Source organism: Dermacentor albipictus, chromosome 9, assembly GCF_038994185.2.
Source record: "Dermacentor albipictus isolate Rhodes 1998 colony chromosome 9, USDA_Dalb.pri_finalv2, whole genome shotgun sequence".
Taxonomy (NCBI): Eukaryota; Metazoa; Arthropoda; class Arachnida; order Ixodida; family Ixodidae; genus Dermacentor; species Dermacentor albipictus.
The window spans coordinates 121,207,961-121,235,831 of NC_091829.1; the positions used below are offsets into that span (position 1 = coordinate 121,207,961).

The 27,871-nt window shown below is 44.8% G+C and overlaps 1 protein-coding gene across 1 annotated transcript in view; it reads right to left on the bottom strand.

The window, feature by feature from the left end:
- Positions 1–27,871, bottom strand: part of LOC135912598 (WASH complex subunit 2-like) — a 278,899-nt gene that overhangs the window by 29,578 nt on the left and 221,450 nt on the right. The window contains exons 23-25 of the mRNA XM_065445097.2: positions 24,786–24,881; positions 14,887–15,027; positions 946–1,140 (exon numbers count right to left, since the gene is read on the bottom strand). Coding sequence (XP_065301169.2) covers positions 946–1,140; positions 14,887–15,027; positions 24,786–24,881 — 432 coding nt within the window. The remainder of the gene's footprint in view (positions 1–945; positions 1,141–14,886; positions 15,028–24,785; positions 24,882–27,871) is intronic.

Sequence of the window (27,871 nt, forward strand, 5' to 3'; positions counted from 1 at the left end):
TCCATCATCACCTTATGACGTGATGCTGTACAAAGCATTGGAGTAAAAATCGTTCACATCTAATATATTGCAGCGACTACATCCTCCAAGCAAATACATATACCGCAGTTAATTGGAGCACGTGTGCAACAAACCAGCAGATGAAAGAAGCACAGAGTGAGGGGTGCACCAGCGTGTGCCACAGTTATGCAGGCTCATGTGATTTTTTGTTTACAAAACATGTCACGTATGTCACTGGGCCCCAAACAGTCTTCTGAATCGAAACTGTGACTGGTTGTAACACACAAGCACATAAATAAATCGCTACGCGCTGGAGCAAATGAGTTTCTTTATCAGTTAGTTAGTTCTTTATTAGTTTATTATTGAGTCGTTAGGTAATGATTATGCACAAGAAAAACAGATCCTCAAAAATTTTGTGTCTGTACTCTTTTAATGGCCAATGGCCTAAGTCAAAAATATCTCCTGCAAGCAGTAAGTGAAAGTTAACATTTCTCTTAAAAGCAAGAAATTTCATTTAAATGACTTGAGTAGCTGCCTAATGAAATAATTTCTCTATCTCATTATAAAAAAGGTTGTTCACAAAATAAATGTTCCCACCAAGACTTGCTTTGAAGTTACTTCTGGTTAGTAATCATGCTAACGACAAAATATCCAGGCTTATGGCAGAGGAGAAAACATAGGACCAGCAGAGAGTATTTAGCGCAGCAGGAACATTCACATAAAAAATTATCACCACGAATGTGGCTACGTTTTTAATGCAACTTGAGCCTTGTTAAGCTGAATGGCATTTCACGTGGTGTCTGTCAGCCCAAAGCTTTCCAAATTAGGCTTAACAAGACAATGACCAATCAATCAACTACAAAATGCATATGTTAGTGTAACCATTGCGAGTGAGGAGAAATGCCTGTACATTCAGTCGGCATCATAACTGAAAACAGTGTTTACCTGTGACCTAGCTGTAGTGGCCACAGCTGGCACTGCTTGGCATGGCTTGTGCCTGGCTTCTGCTGGTACAGGCTGCAGGCTGTTTACAGCAAAAAGGTCTTCTTCTTCCGTGGATGGCGATTTGACCACCATCAAGGCTGGCTTCAATGAAGGCGAGTTGACAGTTGGCTCTGCATCCGACCTTGAAGATGCCACCTGCGTGTTTATTGCAAAGTAACTGCAAAGTTGCAAACATGTCTCTAAAGCATGCAGTCAGTTCTCTTTCGCACATCTCTACTTAACCCTTTGAAAGTCACTGCCATACATGTATGGCAGTGGAAACAATTTCGAAGTGGCTGTACATGCAAGCTGGCAATCAAACATTTGGAAAAAAAAAAGTGCGCTTTTATAGCAGAGTGCTGCCTAGTGTTGCTCTGAAGGTGCTGCAACCTTCTGTGATATTTATAGAAAAACTTTATTGTGCTGCCACCTTTCAGCTTCCAACAAAACAGATTTTTTTGCTTCATTTTATGGTGGCTGCAGCTATGGTAGTTTCCTGCTTGGCCTCAAGTACTGCCGTACACTCACACCTGCACGTGTGCACTTCATAGTCGTAATTCTTGCGCATTTTGTTTCGAATCACAGATGTCAGGAAGAGTGATTTTCATCTCGTTTCTTATCAGTCTAACCATTACTGTGAGATGCTTGCCAGCGTGGCTCCTCTTGTAAGCGTGCCATTACTTTGTCTACAGGTAGGCGCTCGGAAACCGATGATACTGCCACATATGCATCTCGTTTTGTGAGAACTGAAAGAATCTCATCCAGCGAACTAACAGTTGGTTACTGCGAATTCCTCACTGGCTTCATTTTTCTGACGAGTGCGGGCCACATGGGGCTGTGTTCTCTAATGACCGATTTCATTTTCCATTGTTCTGACCCTTTGTCATTGGTTCGAACATGGCTCAGAGGCCTTCACACTGCCATCCTTGCTGGGATCGCACCCTCCCACATGATAAACGTTGGAGATGAAATGAAACATTTTAAAGTGTTTAAAACATAAAAATAAATTGTGGGAATTTTATTACATTTGTAAAAATTAGTTATGCTACTTTATCCATGTATTCAACAATAAACCACGTGTAAAACTCCACCCATGAAAAAACTTGTCATTTTATTTTCACCTCAAAAATTATTTGCTTGCTTTTCTTGAAAGGTCACTTTGAGGAATTTATAACTGCAATAAAAAAAAAATGCGACCATTAAAGGGTCGTATTTTTTAACCCCTTAACTAGACGCTGCATGTTGGACTTGTCGGGAGCACGTCTGCAGATGCGCCGCCAAGTCGACCCCACCGCAGGGAGCACTAGCGACAGACGCAGGACACTTTCGCCCTGTTGACAGGAGCGATTCAAAGGAAACAATTTTCTTAAAGCAGAATATGTTATGCGATGTCTCAGAAAAACATAGAAAGCCGAGCTGAGATGTTTGTTTTCCAGATGGTGCCACTTTGCTTTTGTAACAGCAAAGTGGGGGAGCACGTCATGGGGAGTCAACAGATGTGCGGCTTCCTGGGCATGGAAACTAGATTTTGGCGTGAATTGTGCCAAACCTCCAAACGTGGAATCTGCAAAGAGCTTTTACAGACATTGAAATTGCAGCACTACTGATGTGTTGGAGCTTGACAGTAACTCTGACAGCAAAAAATAGCAACTGAGAAGACAAGAACCACTTGGAAAAGTCATTCACAACACTTGCAAATTCCAATGAATGGCATGACAGTGGAGCTGGTAAGAAGTTATGTTTTCCAAGGAAGACCACAGATGGACTGTGACATGCCCTTGAGTGCTGCACTGTGCTTCAACATTTTTCACACGAGCTTGTGAAGTGAAAAAGAGTGTAACACGATGTTAAGTAAAGTTCTGTAATTATTTCTAGAGCACCGGTTTTTAAAAATATTCTTTGTTATTTAAAACAATATTTAGAGAAAAGATCTCCCCAGGGTGTATTTCTTTTTGAGTAAACAATTCCCCAGTTAAGGGATTAAGTTGTTTTAAATTGTCACCTACAAACCACTGACAAAGGAAGAGACAGAGAACATATGTCCAAACTACGCTTGAATGGAGTCGGTGCCTTCACTTTACTCTCATGGTCATTCTTTTATTGGCAAGTGTAGATATTTGTTTGACAAGACGGATGGCCTGACAATTAAAAGCCTCGCGAGTTATGTTCATCAGCAGGGACTGGATTATAGGCAAATTTCTACTTGTTTCCACACATCACAGCCTTGCCTTTTGTTTGCATGAGCACAAATTATGGGCTAAGAAATGGTTTAGCACTCACTTTATTCTGTTCCCATAGATGCTTATTTCTGTCCTTTGTGCCTGTAAATGCCTATTATAGCTTTTAAAAGCTGAAAATTCGTTTTGAGGGGCCCATTGTGTTTTTAAAGCACAATTGGTTACTTCCTTCCACAGGACCTTGTGCCATTTGGCAGACGCTGTTGGTAATGGAAATGCACCTGGCAATGTGACATAGAAAGAGCGGCTTATGGAAACTCCGCAACAGGTGAGCAATAAACCCTAACCCTAAATCCACACTCCTCCGCAGTCTTTATTTAAATAAGTGTATGTAAGGAGGTACTTACTTCTGTGCTCCAAAACATGTGGTAAAAAGAAACATTTCACAAAAAGTAATGTCATACCAATATACAAAAACTTCTTAAGAAAGAGTTTTTGTGAACAGTTCAGAAGTTGTGACATAGCTACTACATTATATTGCAGCTTCAAAGGAACCTTGAAACAATTTTCTAACAACTCATATAATGGCCTCACTAATAAAGGTTAATTCCAGCAATTTTTCGACCGTGTCAAGGTAATGAAATTTTTAGGTTCCTGATGTGGTGTGTAGTGTTTAGTTATATTTAATTTACAGTGGCACTACCAACACCATAGACGACACTAACGTGGCTTACCCATCTAACAGAGGGCACCACTAAAGTGGGTCTGGTTAAGGTGATGATGTTTGTGGCGGATGGAAGTGGCTTTCCAGGGCTCCGTGGCAGTGACAAAAACTTAAGCTTTGGTGCATGCTTTGAGCTTGCTTCTTTTCTTTATTTGCTGATTTTTTAGCTTTTAAATAGTAATTGGCTAGTTTTTTTTCCTTTTTCGTAAGCAGGGGTGTGTTTTGTGTCTATTTAGTTTTGCAGGATAGTCAGAGTGTCCTTTCATGCCACATGTTTCAGCACGTGCAATCATATGGGACATTAAGCCTTTTTAGCCTTTAAATAGTAGTTTGGAAGTTGCAAGACTATTAGCTATTAGTGGCTGTAGTGTGTGTGCATTGTTATTGGGAATATTGCTTTGGTAGGACAGAGAGGACAGGGCTGCGTGTTTGAACAAGAGTGAAAATGTGTCATATTTTAAGTTGGTGCGGCACTTATTGCTTCTAAAACATTGGTGATAATTACTTTGCAGCATTTTAAGGATTTTTATTCTTTGTGTATCAGCATTTGCTAGAAGGCACGTGCTCTGAAAGCTTCGGTGCTTGTATTGAGAAAAGCCAAGTGCAACACATGGCAAGAAAGACTGTAAAGCGTGCAGTTTGCGGGGGGGCCCCTCAAGGTAGATGAGTGGACGGATGATAATGGAGAGGAAATCGAGTCAGTCGGCAGACACTCTGATGTTGATGCTATGCTGAAGAAAATGGAGGCCTTCCAAGATAAGCTTGTCAAACAGGTCGAAGAGCTCGAAAATGAGCTAGATATGCAGTCCAATGCGTCCAACATGGGGAGGGGGTAGCTGGAAAGAGCGGCACCTACCCTGGGGCCACCACACAAAAGAAGCAGAAGCGCAGGGGTCACTGCCTCCTGTCAAGTCCGAATCACGTGGAAAAGGGCAAAGGGAAGCAGGGAGAGGTAGGAGAGAGTGAAACGATGATTATCGCCGGCGAATCTAACCTGGCTAGGTGCTCAAACGCAGTTGTGGAGAGGGTGACGGGTGACAAAAGAGTGGCGGTAGGGACATTTCCAGAATGGACATTGGGTGCTGTCATAGTGCGAGCAAAAGCAAAGCCTGCGGAAAATGCCCACAGATGCAACCTTGTCATAGTAGGCCAAATTACTTCAATAGAAAATGGACAGGGCTAGGACTTGCGCGAGCTATCCCCTCAGGTGCAGATCGTGGTGTGCAAGGTGCCGGAGGTGCCTGTATGTGACAGTAACGTACAAAGAGCCGTAGTGGGTGCTAATGAGGCTATATGAACAATGAGCCACGAGAAAGGTTTCGAGGTTGTCGAAGTAAACAGGGAAGTGAGAAGGTGTGGTGCATTCCAATGAGACAGGACCCATTTCAGTCACAGGCTAGGACGAGAAGTGGGCTGGTGAATTGCTGGTGATGTGGTTGCGTTTTTTTTTTTGGGGGGGGGCACAGGCGATGAGGAGGCCAGTGTAGGTAGTAATGGCGAAGGTCCCCTAGGGGAACCTCGGAATAGCATCGTTGTAAATAAGAAACAAAGGAGGAAAAGAAGAAACAGAGCTAGCCATGCAATAGACTACGTAAACATGCATGGCAGCAGAAGTAAGGAAAAGTGGGCAGAGATTGAGGAGCAGTTAAGTAGAGAATAAATAGGGGTGTATGCGGTTACAGAAACGCACCTTAGAGACTCAGAAGAGCCGCCAGTTATTGATAATTATGTTTGGGAAGGGTGCAAGAGAACTAAGTCGGAAAGAAAGGGAGGGGGAGTTGGAATGCTCATCTGTCAGGGAGCCAAATGGAAAAGAGTAAATTGAAAATGTCAAGAGCATCTTTGGTTATCATGTACAATGAGCGGAAAGAAAACTTGGCCGGGCGTAACGTATTTGTGGACTGGAAATAATTGCAGAGAGAAGAATCAAGAGTTAGAAGAATGTCTAAGTTCCAATATTAAGTGTTTCACGAATGGTGCCTGAATTATCCTGTTAGGTGACGTGAATGCCCACATACAGAATCTACATGGCTATACCGACAACAGCAGGAAGCCAGTGTTAGACCTTTGTGAGCAACATAGCCTCGTTATCGTGAATACAGGGCCTAAGTGCGATGGGCAGACCATGTCGAAAGTCAATCAGTCGACCATTGATTACTGTCTGATGACAGAAGGAATTCATGATAAGTTGAGAGAAATGGTCATTGACGAGGAAGGGTATAGCAGCATAGGGAGTGACCATAAACGCATCATTTTGAAAATGGGATATGCAGTCAACAAAGAGAGCAAGGAGCACAACATGGCTAGTCCAAATTTGAACGCTGAACAATCCAAATTTTAGCGCTGAACAAATAAAAAATATAGACACTAGAATCGAGGCCAAATGGCCTAGTAAAGAGAGGGAATACAGTGAGCTTCTAAGTGTAATAATGATAGAAATATGGAAAGAGAAGCAACATCTTTGTTGGAAAGGAAAAAAGAAACCGAAAAGCTGTTGGAACAGGGAGATATGAGAAGTGATCGCCGAATGACAGAAAGAATCCCGAGAGCACAGACAGGCAAAGTGCTGTTGCCACTGGATGAAGGAAATGGGAAATATAACGGGAAAAAAAAATCTATGGCTAGAATACTGGGGCAAGCGAAGATAAAAGGTGAAAGTGAACGTTGGTTGTCAGAAATACGTCAGAAAAGGAAATTATTAGGCAAGAAGTCTGGAACAATACAACAACTTGTCCTAGAAGAAGATGGAAACAAACTGGAAGGGGACGCGGCCTTAAATTACATTCGAAAAAATAACAGCCGACTCTTTCCAAGGCAATGACAAGATTGTACATGAGAAAAAAAAAATAAGAGCATGAAAGAGAACTGGATGAAAAAGGAGCTGGTGCTGACAAATTTAAACTAGAAAAAAGCCGAAGAGAAAATTCTGACGGGCACAGCCACACGGCTAGACATGTTTCCCATTAGATTGAATAATGAACTAGGTCCAAAAAGTAAAAAAGCTCTGTTGAAAGCAGTAGAAAAAAAGTTTAAAGGATAGACAAATACCAGACAGTTGGCAACAAAGCAGAATTAATTTAATTTAGGTATAAAGGTAAGGGGGAGAAAGATAGAATTCACTCATATAGACCATTGACCATTACATAGGTAATATACAGGTTAGCAATGCAGACAATTAAATTAAAACTGCAAGCATGGGCAGAGAATAATGACATTTTGGGAGAACTTCAGAATAGCTTCAGAATAGATAGATGTCTGGATGATAACTTTTATTTGTCTTTACTCAGTGTATTGAAATATCCACAGTAGAACGGACACCGTTATATGTAGCCTTTTCAGACATTACAGGAACCTACGACAACGTAGACCGCAACATTTTGTGGTATATTCTGGAAGGGGAAGGCTTAGGTGACGATTGTCTACAGCTTTTGAGAGAGACTTACCTAGAAAATACCGTTTGCATTGAATGGGAAGGGATGAGAAACGAGGAGAAAGTTGATATCAACAAGGGACTGAGGCAGGGGTGCCCTTTATCCCCACTGCTGTTTATGATGTACATGGTGAGGATGGAAAGGGTGCTAGAAGGAAATAATATCGGGTTTAATCTCTCATACAAAGAGGTGGGTACAGAAATAGAGCAGCAGCTTCCAGGTTTGTTTCCCACGGACGATAGTGTGTTGCTAGCTAACAAGCAAAGTGATATGCAACATATACTTAATATCTGTGGACAGAAAGGCAAGAATTTAGGTCTTAAATTTAGCGTTAAAAGATCAGGTGTTATGGTATTCAATAAAAACAGTGAACAGACAGTGGCAATACAGGGCTAGGAAATACCTTGGGTAAAAGAATATAAATATCTTTGTGTAGGGATAAACGAAGGTAATAAATATATGGAAACAGAAAAAAACAATAACAGTAAAGGGGAAGCGAAATGCAGCCTTTATGAAGCACATAGCATTATAGGGATACAATACGTACCCTGTGCTCCAGGGTATGTGGAAAGGCGTAATGGTTCCAGGACTTACTTTTGGAAATGCGGTTGTTTGCTTGAGATCAGGGGTACAATCAGGACTCGATGGTAACATAACGTCAGTGGGGTGCCTCGCATTGGGCGCTCACGGGAAGACTACAAATGAAGCTGTGCAGGGTGATATTGGCTGGACAAGCTTTGACTTGAGAGCAGCTTATAGTAAAATTGATCATGGAGGTCGACTGAGGAATATGGTGTAGTATATGGCAGTACCTCTGGATGGCAGCACAGCATCCACGACTATATAAGGACGGAATAAACCCTGTTGGGCACTTTGCCTGCCTGGATGTCGGCTGCTGTGTCATTCGCTCGCTCGACATGGGGTCAGAAGTGGGCGGGATCCCTCTTCGCTGATCCTATGCTTGCGGCGTCGACACGCGGCCTGGCTGCACCGCCGCCGCTCTTCGTAGAAGCAGTCACCTTCCCTCCATCATGGCCACTAGGGAAGGCTCCGCTGGGACATTCGCTGCTTGGTCGACCGCTCTGTCTCCACCACCGGCATTTGGTGGTGGAGACAGAGCTGCATCCACCACCAGCATTTGGCTTTGACAACCCCCGCTCCTGGCCCTCATGGCTGCTGCAATATGAGGACTACTTGTTTGTGACCGGACTCTACGCCGCTTTAATGGAGGTCCAAGTGTGCTCTACTGTATGGGCCTGCAAGCCAGGGCTGTCCATGCATCCACTGTGCTGCAAGAGGCGGAACTGAGGGACGCTGCCGCCGTGATGTATGACCACTTTGTCCACCCACCAAATGAGCTGTACGAGTCAGCGTACTTCCACCTCCGTACGCAGCAACCAGGTGAGACGGCCAATGTACTTTCACTGCGTTCCAAAGGATGGTCAAGTGCTGGAACTATTCCTCGCCCGAGGTCGAAGAGTGGCTAGTACGAGACCATTTTTTTGTGGGCTTGCTTGACTGCAAGCTCTCAGACCAGCTTTGTCGAAACTTGAGAATGACAATTCCCTAAGCGCTCATGCACATTCGCCAACATGAAGATGCTGATAACAAGCGCAAGGATTGTGACTCGGCTGATTCATCGTTGCTTGCCATCAATGCCACTCCCCTTCACAAGGGAAAGCCTGCGCCAGCTGATAAGACAACCCAGCAGCTGTGCCCATTCTGCGGGTGCGCATCACACCCTCACACCGCCTGTGGGGCTCGCAGAGCGTCCTGCAACTTTTGCCGCAAGAGTGGCCACTTTGAGAATGTGTGCCTCAAGAAGGAGCGTGTCAATGGGAAGCGCACACAGAAGTGTTCTGCCAGTTCCATCGAGCTACATGCAGTTGAGGGAGCGCACCCGAACGCAAAGTTCGTCGAAGTACTCGTCAATGGGTGGCCCACTTTCCTTCAAGGTGGACTCCGGTGCTGAAATGAATGTCATACCCTGTGGGGGTTCCACTCTGCGTGCGGCTAGGGCTGAAGGCGAGCTCTGGATCTAGCCCCACGCAGTCGCTTTGTGTTACTCCCCAGCCCGTAGCGCGGGAATCGCGGCTACGTCGGGTTCGAACGAATAAGGCAACCAGCGACGTCAACTGTAAGAATGTTTATTGCTACCGGCAATAAAGAACACTGGCAGAGGGACGTCCTCTCTGTAATAGTAATAAATAGGCTGGCCTCGTTGCCCGGGATAGTCGCGCAACGTGGTCACTCACGGGTTGCGGCGGGTGCTCCAGTCCGGCAGGTTAGGGGTCCGGCCTCAGAGAGGGAGTCAGCTACCTGCCCGCGAGTCGGGGAGGAAGGGCGCGCGCGCGCGTCGCGAGAGCGAGGGAGAATCGGGAGAGGGCATAATGCGCCTCTCCCCCGTCTATGCCGACTCTCGACGCGACGGTCCGAGGGAAGATGGGCGCGTGTGCTCCCCACAACCGAGTACATGTCCCGGCGTCCCCTTGAAGCTTCAAGATCTCAAGAGCAAGTTGAAAGGCCCTGGCAACAACATCCTTCCGGTCATAGGCACTTATGTCACTACCCTGTCGTGGCATGGCAAGTCCACAAAGCAGCTGCTCTACGTGCTGGCAACCAAGATGGTCCCACTGCTGGGCTTCCCGGCAATCCAAGCCTTGGGCACCTGCACATTTGTTGACCAAGTCTCGGGGACTCCACAGCCCACAGGTAACAACCAGATAAACAATCAGATAGACACACTAGTGGCTAACTGCCACACATGCGCCGAAACCAGGGTGCAGCGCTCAGAGACCACGCTGTCGTCAAACACTTGAACTCGGCCATGGAAAGAGGTGGGTGTCAATCATTTTCATCTTAACGGCCAGGACTATGTCCTTCTGGTGAATTACTGGTCACGCTTTTCGGAAGTCATCAGCCCGAGCTCGACAACAGCACCTGCTGTCATCCACACCATCAAGAGCGTCTTCGCATGCCATGGGATCCCGAGACTGGTGCGCAGCGATAACGGTCCTCAATTTGCTGCAAGAGAGTTGTCCACCTTCGCCAAGTCCTATGACTTCCGCCACATCACAAGCAACCCGTTTTCCACAGTCGTACAGGGAGGTTGGACGGATGGTGAGGACGGTCAAGGACCTGCTGCAGAAGGAGCATGTTTTATTAGAATGTGAAGATCAGCAGTCAATTTAGGCATCTCTGGCCTCCTTGAAGCCCTTGGGTTCAGCGAGAGCAGGGGGAACGTAAACATGCCCACAGTAGAGATTAGTAAGTGGCGATCGGAAGACTGGGGGAAGAAAAGTTGGGAAACAGCAAAACAACGAAGCGGTGCAAAAACCAAAGTTCATAACAGGGGTTCAGAAAGTTTGGTTATGTGAATTACTCATGGGCTTTTGTTTTCTTTTCTTTTTATTTTTAACATAGGTATGACATTAGGCAATATCATAACAAGAGCTTGGTGGGGCAACCCACCGCCCCATTCCAAAGGGGATGCTCATAGCATCCATCAATCCATGCACTGGGCATTTGTGCAGATGTATATATTGTGTCAGTAAACAGCGCCAGGCACTTCGTTTATTGCTGGCCCAGCCGAAGGTCGCACCACTGCTCTCGTCTCGACATGGTGCCAGAAGTGGGGTTCGCTTTAAATCGACGACAATGTCTCGGGAAGACAACACTAAGTACAGCGGCGCTGAGGCCCACAGCCGTCTCCAGTACACTTTCTGGGATTCCATCACATCTCGAGGCGCCAGAAGGGGAGCTCTCAGGACTGGCGGGGCAACGATTGGATGTGCTAGGAATGTTTGTTGCCACTCTGCAATGGAGGAACAAACTAGTCAAACAGCAGCTGTACGTAATTTGGTCACAGATCGTGCCACTTCTGGGGTTTCCTGCCATCCAAGGGCTGGGCGTGGTCAAGTTTGTGGATCCTGTGGTCAAGACTGAAAAAAACCAGGTGACATCAGACAAGCTGTTTTGTGGTTTAGGCAAGCTACAGGAAGTGTACACTATGCATTTAAGACCAGATGCGGACCCCTACTCACTGCTAGGCCCAAGACGGGTGCCCATTCCATTACACGGTGCTGTGAAGGCAGAGCTCGACAGGCTTGAGAAGGAGGGTATGATCAGACGCGTGACAAAGCCTACACTGTGTTGAGCCGGTATGGTCAATGGACAGGAAGGCGTTGGGATCATACCGCATCTGCATCGACCTTACCAAGCTGAACCAGGTGGTGTTGCAAGAGCATCACATCTTGCCCACCATAGTTCAAGTTTTGGAACTTCTGGGTATATGCAAGTGTTCTTGAAGCTCGATGTGACATCCAGCTTTCATCAAGTAAAAGTGGCAGAAGAATCTCAAGAATTAACGACATTCACCAACCATTTGGATGTTACTGTTACTGTCGGCTTCCGTTCGGGATAACATCCACCCCGGAATGTTAATTCCGGGGTGGATGTTAAGGCGTTAATGGTTGAATCGTGTGAATGGTATGCAGCTACACGAGTTCAGCGGGCTGAGCCTTTGCTTCGAACAGCTTCAATGGAGCGCCCATGGCAACAAGTGGGGGCAGGTTTGTTCAACATGGTGGGAGAAAATTTTCTGCTGCTTGTGTACTACTATTCACGCTATCCTGAAGTCATCCCACTATGCAGCACTTCCAGCCAGGCGGTGATTTTGGCTATCAAGAGTGTTATGGCTCAAATTGGTGTCCCAGAAGTGCTCCGAAGTGATAATGGACTCCAGTTCTCGTCACACGAGTTTGCAAGTTTTGCCAAACATTATGGGTTCAGTCATGTTACTAACAGTCCTGGTTACTCCCAGCCAAATGTTCTGGTAGAATGTGCAGTGCAGGCGGTGAAGGATCTCTTCCGCAAGAACAATGACTGCTTCCTGGTGTTGCTAGTGTATTGTGACACACGAGGTGTCATGGGTTGCAGCCCATCCCAGCTTCTCATCGGTCGGCGGTTACGAACACGCGTACCCAGGGACCACAGTAAGCTATCGCCAGAAATACCACCACCAGACGTCTTCTCCCACTGCTGCCAAGAAAAGGCAAGCTCAGGACTTTGACTGTAGCCATGGGGTGCGAGCGCTTTGGGACCTCTCTTCAGGAGATGGACGAAGTGTGGGTCACGGTTGCTGAATGTCGTGCTCAGGTTCTCAGCAGAGCCCAGTGGCCACGCTCGTATATCATGGAAACGTGCAGGGCTATAATGCAGCAACGCCAACGGCATGTGGTGCCTTTTGCAACTGAGCAGCCCACTCCAGATTCAAGTGCATCATCCCCCCGATAAACCGAACCTGACACCCCCAACCTCATTTCCAAACCCTGGGGCTAAGCCAGAAGCAAGCATCACCTGGCAGGCACAAGAGGAGTACCAGGCCAGACACGGTAGCATCCCCGAAAAGGTTACAAGGTCTGGAAGGCGTGTGGTGCCACCCAAGGGACTGAACTCGTAAATTCGATCTCGGACAGGAAGATGTAGTGTGTTATGTTTTGTTATATTTAATCCACGGTGGCACCAATAACACCACTGACAACACTAACGCGGCTAACCCATATAACAGAGGGCGCCACTAAAGTGGTTCCGGGCATTCGTGTATATATCATGTCAATAAACAGCGCCGGACACTTTGTTTGCTGCCGGTCCAGCCAAAGGTCACACTCGTCTCGACACCCAAGACCCCCCTGTCATGCGTCTGATAATAGAATTGTTTCGCAAATTCAAAAATCTAAAATAAACATTTTTAATATAAACACTCATTCTTCTTTTAAAATTGTGATGCAGTGGTCCTCAATAATGAGGCAATTGTGACTCCGTAATGACCGCACACTTCTCAAACTTTGGCTTGCAACCACAATTATCACAATGAAGTGCCAACTACCCTCCCATCCTGTTATTTCATTGTTAGCATGCTCGCGAAGGTCGATGCAATGACCTGTTTGAATGACATAAAGTGGCTACATGTTAGAGGTAGCTGACACACTAAGCCTTCATACATTTCAGAAATTTGGTTTGGTGTTTCCTGATGCATGTTTTCTTTTCTGTCAGGGTTAGTCATCTTGCATACTTTTGCAAGTTTATTCGGCACAGAAAACACGACACACCCTTTGATTGATCTTCCTTATGTTGTGTGACATTTTATGGATGTATAGGATTGCAGTAAATTTTCTTTTTTCTTCCTCCATCTCTTGGGAGGTAGGACACACGGTGCAGCCGGACGCCCTGATATTCCTAAGGAGCTTCTCTGCTATGGGCACTACCAGATGCCTCGAGTAACCTGCTTCCAAAAGATGTGATGTTTGCTGGCACAAACTTTGGCTCGTTAGGTGTTGGAAAGATTTTTGCAGGGCGTGCTTGAGGCAAAGATTGGTGATTGCCCTTTTTATTAGATTTGAATGAGCTGATTTGAACAGGAGGAGGGGTTTGTTTGCTCAGGGTTCATAGCCTCAGCATACATGGCTTTCTTTAAAAGCTAACCACATATAGAGAAAACGAAGTTCATGAGTGATTTGCAAGGGGTTCACGCATTTCTTAGCAAGAGCAAGAACTTTTGTGGATCCTTGGCTACAATCTGGCGGGTTGCCCTCTAAAAGAAATAATAAATTGTCAATGAATCGGAACCCTTTAACCACCTTCATGGATCGAAGATCAGCGTCTAGCAACTTGTAAATCTGTGATAAAAAATAAATTGCTCAGGAGGGGTGCTATGCAAGAACCTATGCAGATGCCTTTTTTTTTTGTAGGAAGTATCTGTCCTCCTGTTTGATGAAGGCGGATTTTACATCGAACTAGAGTAGCTCCAGAAACTGCCCATTTGAAACACTGGACTCAGTTTGAAAAGCTACACGACAAATACGTCAATAGCATGTTTCACACAGCTTAACAAACCACTCAGTGGTAAACTGTAGTATGCGTCAGAAATATCAAATGTTTTTCACTGGGTGTGAGTTATTGAAGCGTAGCACCTCGTTAGAATTCTTAATGAGCAACGTGTTGTCAACTGGTTAAAGTCTCAGTTTTTTCTGCGAGAACAGAGGCATTGCCATCTACCACGGGAAGAATCCCACTGCAGTTTTGTCTATGTCCTGTGCCATGGAGGCCAGCCCAGGCTTAACCACGTCACCACTCCCGAGCCCCTTCCTGTGCCACGGAGGCCAGCCCAGGTTTAACCATGTTGCCACTCATGAGCCCCGCCCTGTGCTATGGCAGTTACCTATTTGTCAGGCCCCATCCTGGGCCACGGGGGGCAGCCCAGGCTTCACCACATCGCCACTCACAAGCCCCATCCTGTGCAACGGCTGTTACCCTTTCGTCAAGCCCCATGCTATGCAATGGCAGCCACGTGACCATAAGTCAGCTACGACGTAAACAGTCCACTTTGAGTGTTCGAACACATGAGCATTGTTTGTTTAGAGTTCTTTTGTTGGATATTTATTTTTTTAATTATAAATGTTCATCTTACTCATGTGACTCGCCACCGTATGCTTCCAGTTTGCTGGAATTTGTGACACTAACAATATGGCCTCTATTCATCTGTCCCAACCTAGCATTAACAGGGCCTTACCAGAGGAGCAGGAGCATGTGATGATGGAAACATCATGCCATCAGCAGGGGGACTTTTACTGTCGCCATCTGAAGATTTTGAATCAGCCTGCAACTTCCTCCGTGATGGTAGGCGTCGCTTGGCCTTCACTTTTGCTCGGCTCTGCAATGAAACAATGAGTTTGTGTTGATCAATTCCTGAGCTCTACAAATATGCCTGCCATGCAACATCCATGGTCCATAATTATAACCAACAAGACTTTTGGTGTTTTGCACAATGGTAGTAACTATAAACTCATAACAACAAACCCAGTTCTAATTGAAAATTGTGCATACAGTAGTTGGGTTCGAAAAGTGCCTATCTCTTGGATAGTTTGTTGTGGACAGACACAGATATTAAAATTTTGGCAGACATTTGTGGAGACATGGATGGAGCTCTAGGATATAAGCTCAGTTGAAACAAATCACGCTTCAGGGTGTTTAACGATACCTTTGGTCATGCAGTCACAACACAGGAAGATGAAACACTGAGGGATATATAGGAGTCAATTACAAAGGGAACTACAGTTGAACCAGACTATACCGAGACCGTTTACATGGAATTATCCTTTACATCGAACAATTTCTAACGCCATAAATTTGCAATGAGAATATACAGCAAGAAATATGGTTCCACCGCACATGAATAGCAGTCACTACTGATATTATTGAACTTCAAACAAACTGTCCCAGAAGTTAACCTTCCTGCCTGGCAGCCAGGTGAGCTGCCACCACTCCCTCGGGAAAGGTGGCTTAGCCTGGCTGGATGTGCGCAGCTCTAATAGAGTACAACTAGCTGGTACCAGCTCTGCCACACAATCACGCTGTGGGCGGGCGCTCCCACCTCAAAAATAATCCTGGCCTGACTTGCAATGCTCGCTCACATAGCCTGTCAGAATTTCTTATCTTTGTAGCTTCCTATCCTGCATGTTTCAGGCTTGTGGAGATATGTGCGATCGTTTCATTGTGCCGTTTTCTCACGTGTTGCCTTAGTTATTGCGTGATGGCTAGTGCAAAGCTGTGAAATCTGCTGTTCACCATGAAGGTGGAAATTATCAAGTTGTGCGAGGATGGAAATAAAATATGATGTTGCCACATCATCTGAGGTGACATTAATAAGGAAACAATCCAAAACTGCTTCCGTTACGCTGGTTTTCGTGGTCCCAGTGACGACTGTGAAAAGCGTTCTAACGAGTGCAATGAAGCTGTCGCTGGTTTCCGTGAAGTTTGGGAGCAATTTGTCGCATTTCCAGAAGGCGTGGATGGGTCAGCAGTCAACAAGTTCATGTCTGTGGAGGACGAAGGTGCTCCGACCACTGGAGTGCTTGAGAATGAGGACTTCATCACCGATGTCGTGAATAAGGACACAGTGAAGACAACTCAAATCCTGCACCCACCTCCTCCAACAGGATGTGTACACTCGCCCAGTACCGGTGCTTCTGAGTAAAGATGGAAGACTGTGGTCTCAACTACTCCAGCTTGTAGTCGCGCAAATATTTGATTGAATATTATGCTAATTGATATTCGCTTCAAACTTCAATCGAATTTAAACCATTTTTTTTCTAAGTCAAACCTCGATATAATGAACCTCAATTTAATGAAATTTGGGACCTAAACTGTTTTCATTTTTTCATCTTAGTTCCATTGAAAACCATGTATTTTCTTCCTCTCAACGAAGTACTTTCGTGACATGGTTTTGATTTAAAAATATTTTCTGCTATTTCAAGCATGTACTTGGAGCCTGTATAGCTAAATCCAGCAGAAAACTATAAAAATGTTGGCCGAGGCAAAAGTTACAAGTGTCCTTCTGCATGAAAAGCTTTAGTGGCAAAAATGCAGTCAAAGCACGCATGCCAGGACTCGGTAGGCAGAAAACAATGCTGAGCCATTTGTTCCATTGGCAAACAATTTGTGGAGGCTGCAGGCCGCGCTGCAGCTCGCTGCACTCGGAGAAACACGAAAGCTGACGCTTCCTTCTGCAAAAGGGGAATGGGGATGGAATAGCAATGTGATCAAACCCGCACTAAAAGGGGGAGGGGGCAGCAGGGCCTGTATGCCCTCTCTTTCTAGAGCATGTCCATACGCAGGCCGCGGTGCCGTATTTTGGAGGTAATCTCTCAACAACAAGTGCAAAGGCCGAGCTGAGCTGCTTGGTACCTCAGGCACTGGGTTTCCGCATGTCTAGTGTTGGCGGTTGTGTAATCTCAAGTTTCTGAAAGATGGTGCGAAGCGTTCGCTCGCGTTATGACAGCAAGTTCGTGGTCATCGAGTGAGATCTGTTAATGGTTGCCTGAGCAGCATGTGACACCAATAAAACTCAATAATGCTATCAACCTTACTTCGTGTAGCTGTCTCCTTGCTATCTCTATCAATGTCCAGCTTTTCTGGTGAAATTGAATTCCAGTTTTTATTGTTGCTCAGGATGAATATTCGTATCTTTTTACACTTTTGTTTTAATTGTGGGCACTGGCTGAGGGCACTGAGCACGGTGAGCCATTATGTCCAACACTTATGGCGCCACGCAACACATCTTGGATGCCAGGAGGCACATTGATGCACTGATCTGCACCACACATGCTGGTGCTAATAATCACGCTGTTATGTCTCAATCTTCTTGTGATCTGTTTATAAACACTAACTAAAAAGATACTGTCATGTGGTTGTGACAATGAAGACAGCAGCAAAACTGCCAATGATGACACTAGCGGTTTATTGAGTGAACTCGTGCCCTCAAAAACAGGCTGTACTCAGAGAAAAATGATAGCGGCAAACACGGTCGGCAAACTCTGATCTGCCGGTGAAGCACGTCAGCTTTTATACACGAGCTACCGAAGGTTCCAGAGTAATTGTTTGTGGTGCCTGTGTGCATTCCAGAAAGTTCTACACCATTCGCGTCGTGCATACATGCAATCAGATTACACAAGGTTCAATGATACCAGACAGTGGATAGAACCATCGATAACTTGCGCGAAACTTCTGATACTTGCAGGCGTGTCCTGCACGGTGCGATAACATTTTTTAAGTGGTGAAATGTGGTCACCCAATAAAGATAAACAAGCACATGTGTCAAATATTGATATGTGTCTAGCTTCTATTATCAAGCGCGTCATCTCACACCTGCTTCTACTCATGATGACTGTTTCTTTAAATCTAAGTTTGCATTTGCATCTATGGCAACGGATGGCAAGAAAGCCGTCAGTAGCCAATAAGTTAGAACTCAAACTGAGATTGGCACAAGCAACAGTGGGTCACCATGATGATGAGAGTTTGGCGTCAGTGTCCTCCAGCTTGCAGTCTCCAAAGGCCAACAAAATCTGTTTGCGTAAGCTAATGGCACCATTCAATGAAAAGCGTGTATGCATACTTGCACCGGTTCGAAAGGATAGCCCTCGGACAAGGCTGGGACTGGAGCGAATGGGCCACAGCCCTAAGTCTTTGCCTGGTAGGCAAGGCACTGAGTGTCTCTGGGGGGATGACTGCCTGCAACTCCCTAGACTATGGCAAGGTTAAGGAGGCACTACTACAAAGATTCTGACTTACAGCGGAAGGTTTTCACGAGCGATTCCGAAACTGGAAGCCGGAAGATGCAGACATGAGAAAGCAACTTACGTGCCGCCTGTCAAATTATTTTGACTGGTGGGTGGAAATGGCCGATGTTGCAAAGACTTATGCGGTGGTTTGTGATTGCATGGTCAGTGAGCAATTCTTAGCTTGCTGTAGCCATAATCTGGGTGTCTTCTTAAAAGAGAGAAAGTTGGATTCACTCAACGATCTAGCCGAACATGCCGATCAATTTTTGGAGGCACAGGGGCTGAGAAACCTAGGAAGAGTGAAAGAGGACCTAGCCAGAAAGAAAGTAGACGAGGCAAAATATGAGCCTCAGGAAACCGTGCGCCCACCCGAGTTAGGGTATTTCCTCTGTAATCGTACCGGGCATCGCGCCGTTAACTGTCACATAGACAATAGCCACTCCCGCCAACAAATTGTGTGTCAATTATGCAATAGAAAGGGTTGCCATGAGTATGAGTGTAGGTCTGGCACATCACAAAAAACAGCGTTCATAATAAGCAAGTGCGGAAAAACCGACCCGCAACCGAACTGTGCAGAGATAAACCAGGTTCAAGAGAGCCAACAGGTACTGAGGGAAAAGTGGAAAGAAGTAGACCCAAAGGAACAAGCTCTACATGTCGTAGAAGGAGAGGTTCATGGACAACGGGTAACGGTGCTAAGAGATAGCAGCACAAATACACTTTTAGTAAAGAGGAGCCTGGTACATGATGTAGATCTGACAGGAGCATTAACGCAAGTTACCTTGGCGGACAACACACTGAAGTATCTGATGAAGAAATTGCGGTCACTGACCAAGTCAAGGATTTCTTCATCATCATGTTACCTGACCAGACGAATTTTTGTCGAACTCTTGACTACTGAAGTACCTAACTGAAGCCTGTATCCAAGTCTCCACACCGTATTATACCGGGTGGCTTAAGGCTAAATGCCTTGAAGAGCCATTATACGATCTAATTCTAGGAAATGTATCTGGAGTACGGAAAGTGGGTGATCCAGATTGGAGCTGGAAGAGAAGTACAGCTATTGCAGTAAGAGAGATGAATGACTGTGGTGAACGACCACATCAAGAAGTGAGCAACAGCTGTACACCAATAATTCACGAGAAGCGGCAACTGGGGTATGCCGTCCAGCTTTATTGTTGGCTGTATGGACCAGAGCCCGTACCCAGAGCAAGGCACCCATGGCAACCCTGAAGGTATCTGCAATTCAGTGGTTAAGCATCACACCCGCTGATTTCATGGAGGAGCAAGACAAGGACGAGTCGGTCAGACCATGCCACAGGAAGATAGAATTAGTGCAAAGGAAAAAAAGCCGCAGTACATTTGAGTTTGTTATGCATAATGGTCTTTTATATAGAAGATGCGTATTCAGCTCGGGCAGAGATTCTCAGCAGCTCATTGTGCCTAAGGCCTTTAGGGAGACAGTGATGGGATTAGGACATGATAGTGTCATGGCTAGTCACCAGGGTGTAAAAAAACACGCTAGCAAGGATTACAGAAGACTTCTTTTGGCCCGGAATTCAGGGTGACGTGAAAAGATACGCGAGGTCCTCTGATATGTGCCAAAGCACAGTACCAAAATGGCGAGTGGGGACATAATTCTTGAGTAAGGCTAAGTTAACAAAGAGAAGAGTAATGAGGTGGAGGATCACTTTGCAAGAGTACTGTTTTCATGTCGAATGTATTGTTGTGGAGGGATGAGAAAAGAGAGAGGAAGAAGAAGATCGGAGACACTGGCTGACGCGTGTTGTTGGTGGTCAGCCATCTTAACTACTCTGACTCATCCTGTGTATATATTGTAAATAAAGTTTTTATATACTCGCAACATCCCTGTAACATATTGGTGGAGGTGCTGGGTACCACAGCTGGAAACGGAGCTCCGCAGTGGACGTCGCATCAGCGTCCGCACCATGAATGATGGTGGGCATGCGGGATCAACGTCGTTGCCGCCTCCAATGTCACCATTGCCAGCTACGTCGCTGTCACCTTTGGATGTCGTCGTGTAACTCAAGGATTCTGGGACTTGCTGCGGGACCGATGGCGCTGACGTTGAAGAGTGGGTGGCCATGTACGAACGCTTGAGTGGAATCAACAGATGGGACCTTACGCTTATGCTAGCTAACCTGTTCTACCTAAGAGGCACGGCAAAGGTGTGGTACGAAAACCACGAAGAGGAGCTAACCAGCTGGGACGAATGCAAAGAGAAATTGAGAGAATTGTTTGGCAAACCAGCCGTCAGCACCGTCATGCCAAGTGAGCTGAACTAACTCGATTTGAATTGTTGGACTGTGTAGCAGTGACCATGCTTGATTGAAATTGAGAAATTTGATCCAGTCAGGCGCGATCTTGATTGAAAGTGACTGTGTGACACCGCGGTGCTCTAACGTTCTGTGTGCTTCACCATTGTCTGGCACAGTGCCAAACGAAAGCTTTTGCAGGTTTGAAGCAGTTGTAAGTGGTCTGTCATGGCTCACTACTGATCACACCGAACGGGGCCTACTTGCCGATGCGATCAGCGCAACTACGAGTCGCTTCGCACAGCAAGTGAGACAAAGGAGCCCTTATTTATCAGGTCTTTTTATTCGTCAGATTATTCTCGTCAGCTTGATGCACGTTGAGGTTGACACACTATAATGTGAGGTTGTTATCAGGATGACTCCCGATTATGCTTTTTCTCCACTGATGAAATGCTTAGAACATATCCCGGTTAATTTGTTTGGGACCCTTTTGGAGCCATCTGCAGCTGAAATAAGATTTATTATAATCATGCGGTCTGAATTTAAAAGACATGAATGTTCGTTTTTCATCATGTACAATGATTAAGGTTCATTATGCCCTTTCACAAAGTCTGATTTCGCTTGCAAATTTCTTTGTATGTGCTTTGCTTTTGCAATGCAATTTCGTAAATGTAAATTTGCAAGAAAATTTGCACCATGTGAAACGGCACCCATATCGGTTATGAATCAGCACTCGCCAACATAAAATAAGCTTCCTCCACATTGTTCCCTGCACATGCCAGTGTAATGCTGATCATACAAAATGCTAAGGCTACAGTAAGCAGTCATCAAATTAGCATAGTCATGACGAATCTTACTTAAACGTTGAGTAGCTGACCCAGCCATGACCACTGGCATCATGCAACAAGCTGCGAAATGCGCCTGTGTTTCATGATTTGCCAAACAAACCCTTCTCGCAAACATGACAGAAGCTGACTATTACTTTACTCTAACCACAGCTGCAATCCACTTCTTTTGCCGTTCTAGTTCATAAGGCCTGCCAGGAAACCTGTACAAATTTATCCCAGGCCGGCCTTTGTGGCTGCGAGTCTCTTACGCAGCAGTACCACTGGTTCCACTTCTTTTTCGCACCTCCATAATTTTAAAACTTGCCCATGAAACGCATGCCACTGCACTGTCGCAAGACGTATCCGAAAAAAAAAAAACAAAAAAAAACAAAGGGGGGGGGGGGACTAAAGAAGAAAGCAAAACTGCATCAACCGTGGCTGACACGAAGTGCAATGCGCGTGAAGGAATTCGCGTCGAGCCAGCCGAGCCGCAGAGCTACCCTCCCAGTGCTGTCACTTTGCTGCGGCAGATGGCGCCAGAGTAGCCGCAAAATCGACTGTTTGGAGCCTATACGCCGAGAGCCCAAAAACAGGCTATGTCCAAAAGAAATGATCACCGAACAGGTGAACTTCACAAGTGCAGCTGCCCTCTCTCACTTTGGTGGCGTGTCTGGCCCATGACGCATGCATATGGTGTGCCTGGCGTGCCACTAGCTTGTTGCTAGATAAAACAACAGAAAAAAGGTAATTTATACACAAAACTTTCTAGTTTCAGCGGGAAAGAATATTAAAAAATAAAACGTTGTACAAGTTCCTTTCACATTCCTTTTTTTTTTTTCCAATGCTCGCGTCAGCTAACAGATGAGATTAACACTACACATGATGTGTTTGCTGTTGCCAATTTTTGGCGAGTGTGCCCCTCTTGTTGAATTTCTTTCCCTATACCCTCACTATGAATAAACAAAAGAAGAAGGGAAACAGAGGGGCTCAATTTTGTTGATCATGACCACATAAAGCACACAGACAATGAAGCCAAGGAAAGCATTGGGGAAATTAGCTGTGTCATCTGAACGTCTGACCAGAGGCACCCACAGTGGTTTCCATTTATTGCCTCCACCTTTATTCACAGGAACAGTGCATTTTTGTTATACTGAAATTGCGGATAGACAAAGTTCGTATTATTGAGGCTAAAGATATGTGGTGTATGGACATGAGGTTATGAAAACGTAAAAATACCTTATTACACTGAAGATTCTGCCATAACGAAGTTGCTTATATAGAGGTTTAACAGTACATCTTGCCATCCATACAACATAAACTACACAGCAATATCACCTGATGATGCATGCACATGAAAGGCGAATGCTCAAAAATTCATATTTTGAGGTGTGCAATGCCATTGATGCGTCACTTATGCAACAGTCACAGTACTTTTTTGATAAATATAGGCTTCTGGTGTAAGCCTTGCAGAGGCGTTACTGCTCCTGCCCAGAATGGTTGTCTCCGAGCAAGCAAGCTTCACAACCAAAAGCAGTAACATGGGCTACTATATGTGCACCATTTCCCTTTTTCTTGCTTGCTTTTTTGAGCATGTTACTGTAAGCTGTAATTTAGGCAACATTTGGTTTGGCCTATATAGTACATTTCAGTGCCAGGCATGGACATGGCATAGGCCACTCGTCCTGAATAAAGAGCTTCTCATGCCTTGTGCGACATCCTTATCTACAGTCGCAGAAAATGTGCAGGCACAGCTTCGAAAGCTTAGTTGGAAGCATAAAAAAACAAGAGGCACACCATGACAGTTAGCAAGGTTACCATGTTTGCACCAGGTGGCACTATATCTGATCTCAACTTTGAACATTCATATTCCCCGCTTCACTTGAAGAAGTTTCTATGCCACAGCATTCATGACCAGACAAAGGGAAGCCCAGCGAAGACCTCAAAAATAATAAGTTCAAGCAGTGTTCGTCGACCTCAACCTTTCTGCCAATAAAATTATCTTCTCTCTCACGCACTGTTAGTGCATGACACTAACGTAGCCGACCACAGCAGCAAGCAAATACCACGGCACGCAACACCTTGTCATCAGCTATGGAAAACTGCAAAATTGTAGGACAATCGCTGTGTTGCGGCAGAGTGCCAGGGAGTACTTAAAGATGCGCAAATAGTATAATGGATTGCCAAAATATGGAGACGAAGCCAGGTATGAAACTATATCAAAGAACAACACATAAAATCATGAGTAAAAAATAATTTGACAATTTAAAATGCAGTACACCCGATTCTATAATAATAATAATAAAAAGAAAACAATGTAGCGTTCCTCCAATTTCAGCGACCAGACAAAGACGAAGCCTGCTAAGTTTGCCTTGTCAAAATGGAAATCTAAGTACACATAATGTGCATCATCGTCACTCTCTGATGGGTCTATGAGCCACACATGTCCTGCTCCATGTGGTCCGCTTTGTGCCATATTCTGAATTTCTCGAATGACTCCACAACCATCACGAAAGGAGTGGCAGCCTACACCTAGGCTAATCACTTACCAGTACTTTGTTCGATGCAAGACACCACCATATAAAACATATGTGACATGGCTCGGTTGTAGCTTAGCACGTAAAATAACCTTTTTCCACAAGCTTTCGTAATGAAACAGTGCAACAGTGTTGCCAACATATGCAAAAACTTCTGACACCCCCTCGTGATGACAACAGCGTTGACGTTGATAAGAAGGGCTATTGCTGATGTCACAGACACAATTTTAGTTTAAAATGTAATTGTAATATGTTGGCAATTTTTTTCAGACCGATTTTCTCTGGGAAAAAAAAAAGAAAGGATGCATTAAAAAAGGGTAAACACAGTCAATCATTCATTGTGAGCTGCAATTTTCACCTGCAACCACCAAGGGCAAGCTGAAACTTGGCATTTTACGCGACAGATGTGTATCCACTGCAACTGCCACCAAGGCAGAACCTGCAGCACTTGTGTTCACAACTGGCGTCACTCATGGGGTAAAACACATGTGCACTGACTAGTCAAGCTTGAATCACTGCAATGATAAGAGCCAATTTTATCATTGAAATAATGAAAATCCTGGCCCATCAAAATGTATGGGCATTAGCTGGAACAATCAGTATAGATCAACCTAATTAAAAAAATCAAATTAACCGGAGTCAACTTAAAGGAAGTTTACTGCAATCCAACTGAATCCTCACACTGAGGCTCACGAAACAAACAGTGGCCTCTCACCTTGGTTGCACTTATGAGAGTCTTGTTCTGGTCAGCAGGTTCATCAAAGCTCGCTGATATCACCTTTGTATCCCGAAGTGGCGGACGACGTTGCGGCTGTTCGTGGGAGTAACGAAAACCAAAATGTTAGTTAGTTAATTTGAGTTTATTGACGCAAAAGCTACTAAGGCCATGCTGCGCCAGATAGAGGACAGTACAAAATTCAATGTTAAGGCAGCAAAAGCTGCATTACATTAAAGTCAATGTAAATAACCAGTTTAATCTAAAAACTCGAACAAGTCAGTGAATGGCACTAACGGCTCAGATACCAATATTAAGGCAGGGTGTAAAGTTATATACAAGTAATACAAATTCTTTAAATGTGTCTGCCTTTGTGTTTCAGTATGTGGACATGACATAATAATGTGATTTACTGTAAGTGATTCATGGCATTTCTCACAAGTTGGTGGGTTTCCTTTTCGCAGTAGAAAATTGTGTGTTAGATGTGTGTGTACAATTCGAAGTCGACATAAGATCACCTACCCGATCACGCTGCCCGATTTCCACTTGCCAAGCAGGGGTTTCGTCGCATGTACCATGTTATTTATGTACGAGTTCCATTCTTGTTGCCATTTTGATGCTAGGGTTTTATGAATCACTAGGCTGCTATCTTTGTATGGAAGTGTTATGTGAGTTATGCTTTTGTGTGCTGCTATCGATGCGGAGCTATCCGCTGCTTCATTCCCTGCTATCCCGATTAGGCTTGGCACCCAGCAGAATCGTATGGTTCTTCCATATTTGTTATTAATGACCATGCTTAAGATGTCGCCAAGCTGAGGTTCACATGTGGAGTTTAAGTTTAGAGCTCTGAGTGCACTTAACGAGTCACTATAAATGATAGCATTCTTCTGCTTGTCGGTGATAACTTTTTTTGACTGCCATCTATACTGCATAAACATCAGCAGCAGACTGAATAAAAATTCTGTCAGTGCTGAAAAAAAAGCTGTCAGTGTAAAATTCCGTGAAATTTTTATATTTTTCTTGAATAGCTTGAAACTCTAGTATTATGTGTTCTTGTGGAATTTCTTTTTTCTTTAGATGTGTTAGTGTCCAGTCACATAGCTGTGAAAAATTGTACCATGGGGGCAATCTTGGTGGCCTCTCAGCAACCTGCAGGACCTCATGAGGAATGTACTAAGTCTGACAGTATTCCTTGTGCCGTAAGTGGCCGAATCGAGTTAGGTTTATTTGTGTAGTGTACCTGTGATTTGCACTGTGTTACGACGTTGTAGCATACATGTTGTGGTGATGACCGAATTCTCAGTACATAGGAAAGCGTATGTAATGCTATGTGGTGCTGTAAAGAAGGCTCACTGCAGTCAACGTATAAACTTTAAACAGGTGATGCTCTGTAGGCGCGGCTCACAAGTCGTAGGGCGAGATTATGAATTAGATTAAGTCATTTAATGTAAGATTACCTACCTAGCGGCACTATAAACTATACTACCGTAGTCCAGAATGCTACGCACGAGGGACCGGTATATACGTAGTAGGCATGTTCAGTTAGATTCCCAGTGCTCATGCAATGGTACTTTGAGAATATTTAATGCTTTATTTGCCTTGATTTTTGTTTTGTTATAGTGAACCAGGAGGTTCAGTTTTTGTCAGAAGTTACGGCTAAAAATTTATAATCTTCTTTGACCAGCAGCACTGTATCCTACAATGTCAGAATTAGATCGCAGTGCAACCCTCACTTCTGGGAGAACAGAACTGTAACAGTTATGTATATTGAAAAACGGAAACCATTTTTTTCAGCACACTGTGTCAGATTATTTACCATTATTTGTAGTTGTCTTTCGCGGGTAGGTAGATTTGAGGCACGGCAAGCCACTTGCAAATCGTCGACATATATTGAGTGCATAACAGAGGATGGGATGATTTTATTAATAGAGTTCATTATAAATATGAAGAGTGTAGTGCTCAGAATGCAACATTGTGGAACACCATATTTTTATATAAATGTGTGTGAGAGTATTGTGCCAAGACATGCTTGAAAAGTTCTATTTTACATAAAATCAGATAGACAGTTTAGCATTCTGCCACTAATTCTCAGGTCAGCCAGGTCTCTCAAAATTCCATATTGCCGAGTGGTACCATATGGCTTTTCTAAATCTAAGAAAACTGCGAGACAGTGTTTGTGCAGAAACGCGTCACATATTTCATGTTTTAGTCACACGAGATGGTCAGTGGTGGAGCAGCCCTTTTCGTATCCGCACTGGTGCATGTTCATTAGGCTTCTTGATTCAAGGATGAATGTAAGTCTTATGTTTATGATCCTCTCATAGTGTTTTGCTAGACAACTTGTCAGTGCAATAGGTCTGTAGCTGCTTGGGGATGTTGTGGGTTTACCAGATTTTAGAAAAGGCACTACTACTGCATTTTCCCAATCTGTAGGCATTACCCCGGACTCCCATATCTTGTTAAAATTTAAGAAGTGTAGATAGGTGCGCCAGCATTGTGTAGTGGACACGGTCAAGACCTGTTGCCATTTTTTTACCGGTAGAAAGAACTCCATTCAATTTCTGTATTGAGAGGAGGCTATTACAGTTCATTTGAAGCCCCAGTGATAGGTACTCTCTGTTTCTCTGCCGACTATTTATATTGTTACGGGGATGTTGGGAGTATAGACTGAACATACTTACAGTATATATATATATACAAGCAAAGTCAATGTGGTCAAGATGGCTGACCAGCAAACACTCAGAAGCCAGCATCTCGCAATCTTCTTCCTCTCTCTCTTCAGTCATCTTTCGTAACAGGACCCCTGAGTGGTGAAGCGCCCTCTCAGCGCATGGTAGGCAAAGAACTGCGAGCGAAGCATGGCTTCAGCCGCGAAACGTGCATGATGTCAACAGGTGGCGGACTTGAGGATGGATGAAACTGTAACGGCGCGATCTCGTAATTGACGTCGTTAACTTAATGTAGGACTTCATAAAGCCCTGTGTAGCAAGAGGGGAGCTTCTGGGAGAGGCCGACCCGACGACATGGTGACCAAAGCAGCACCCAAGCACCTGGAGCAAACTGAAAATCGCGATGGCACCAATCAT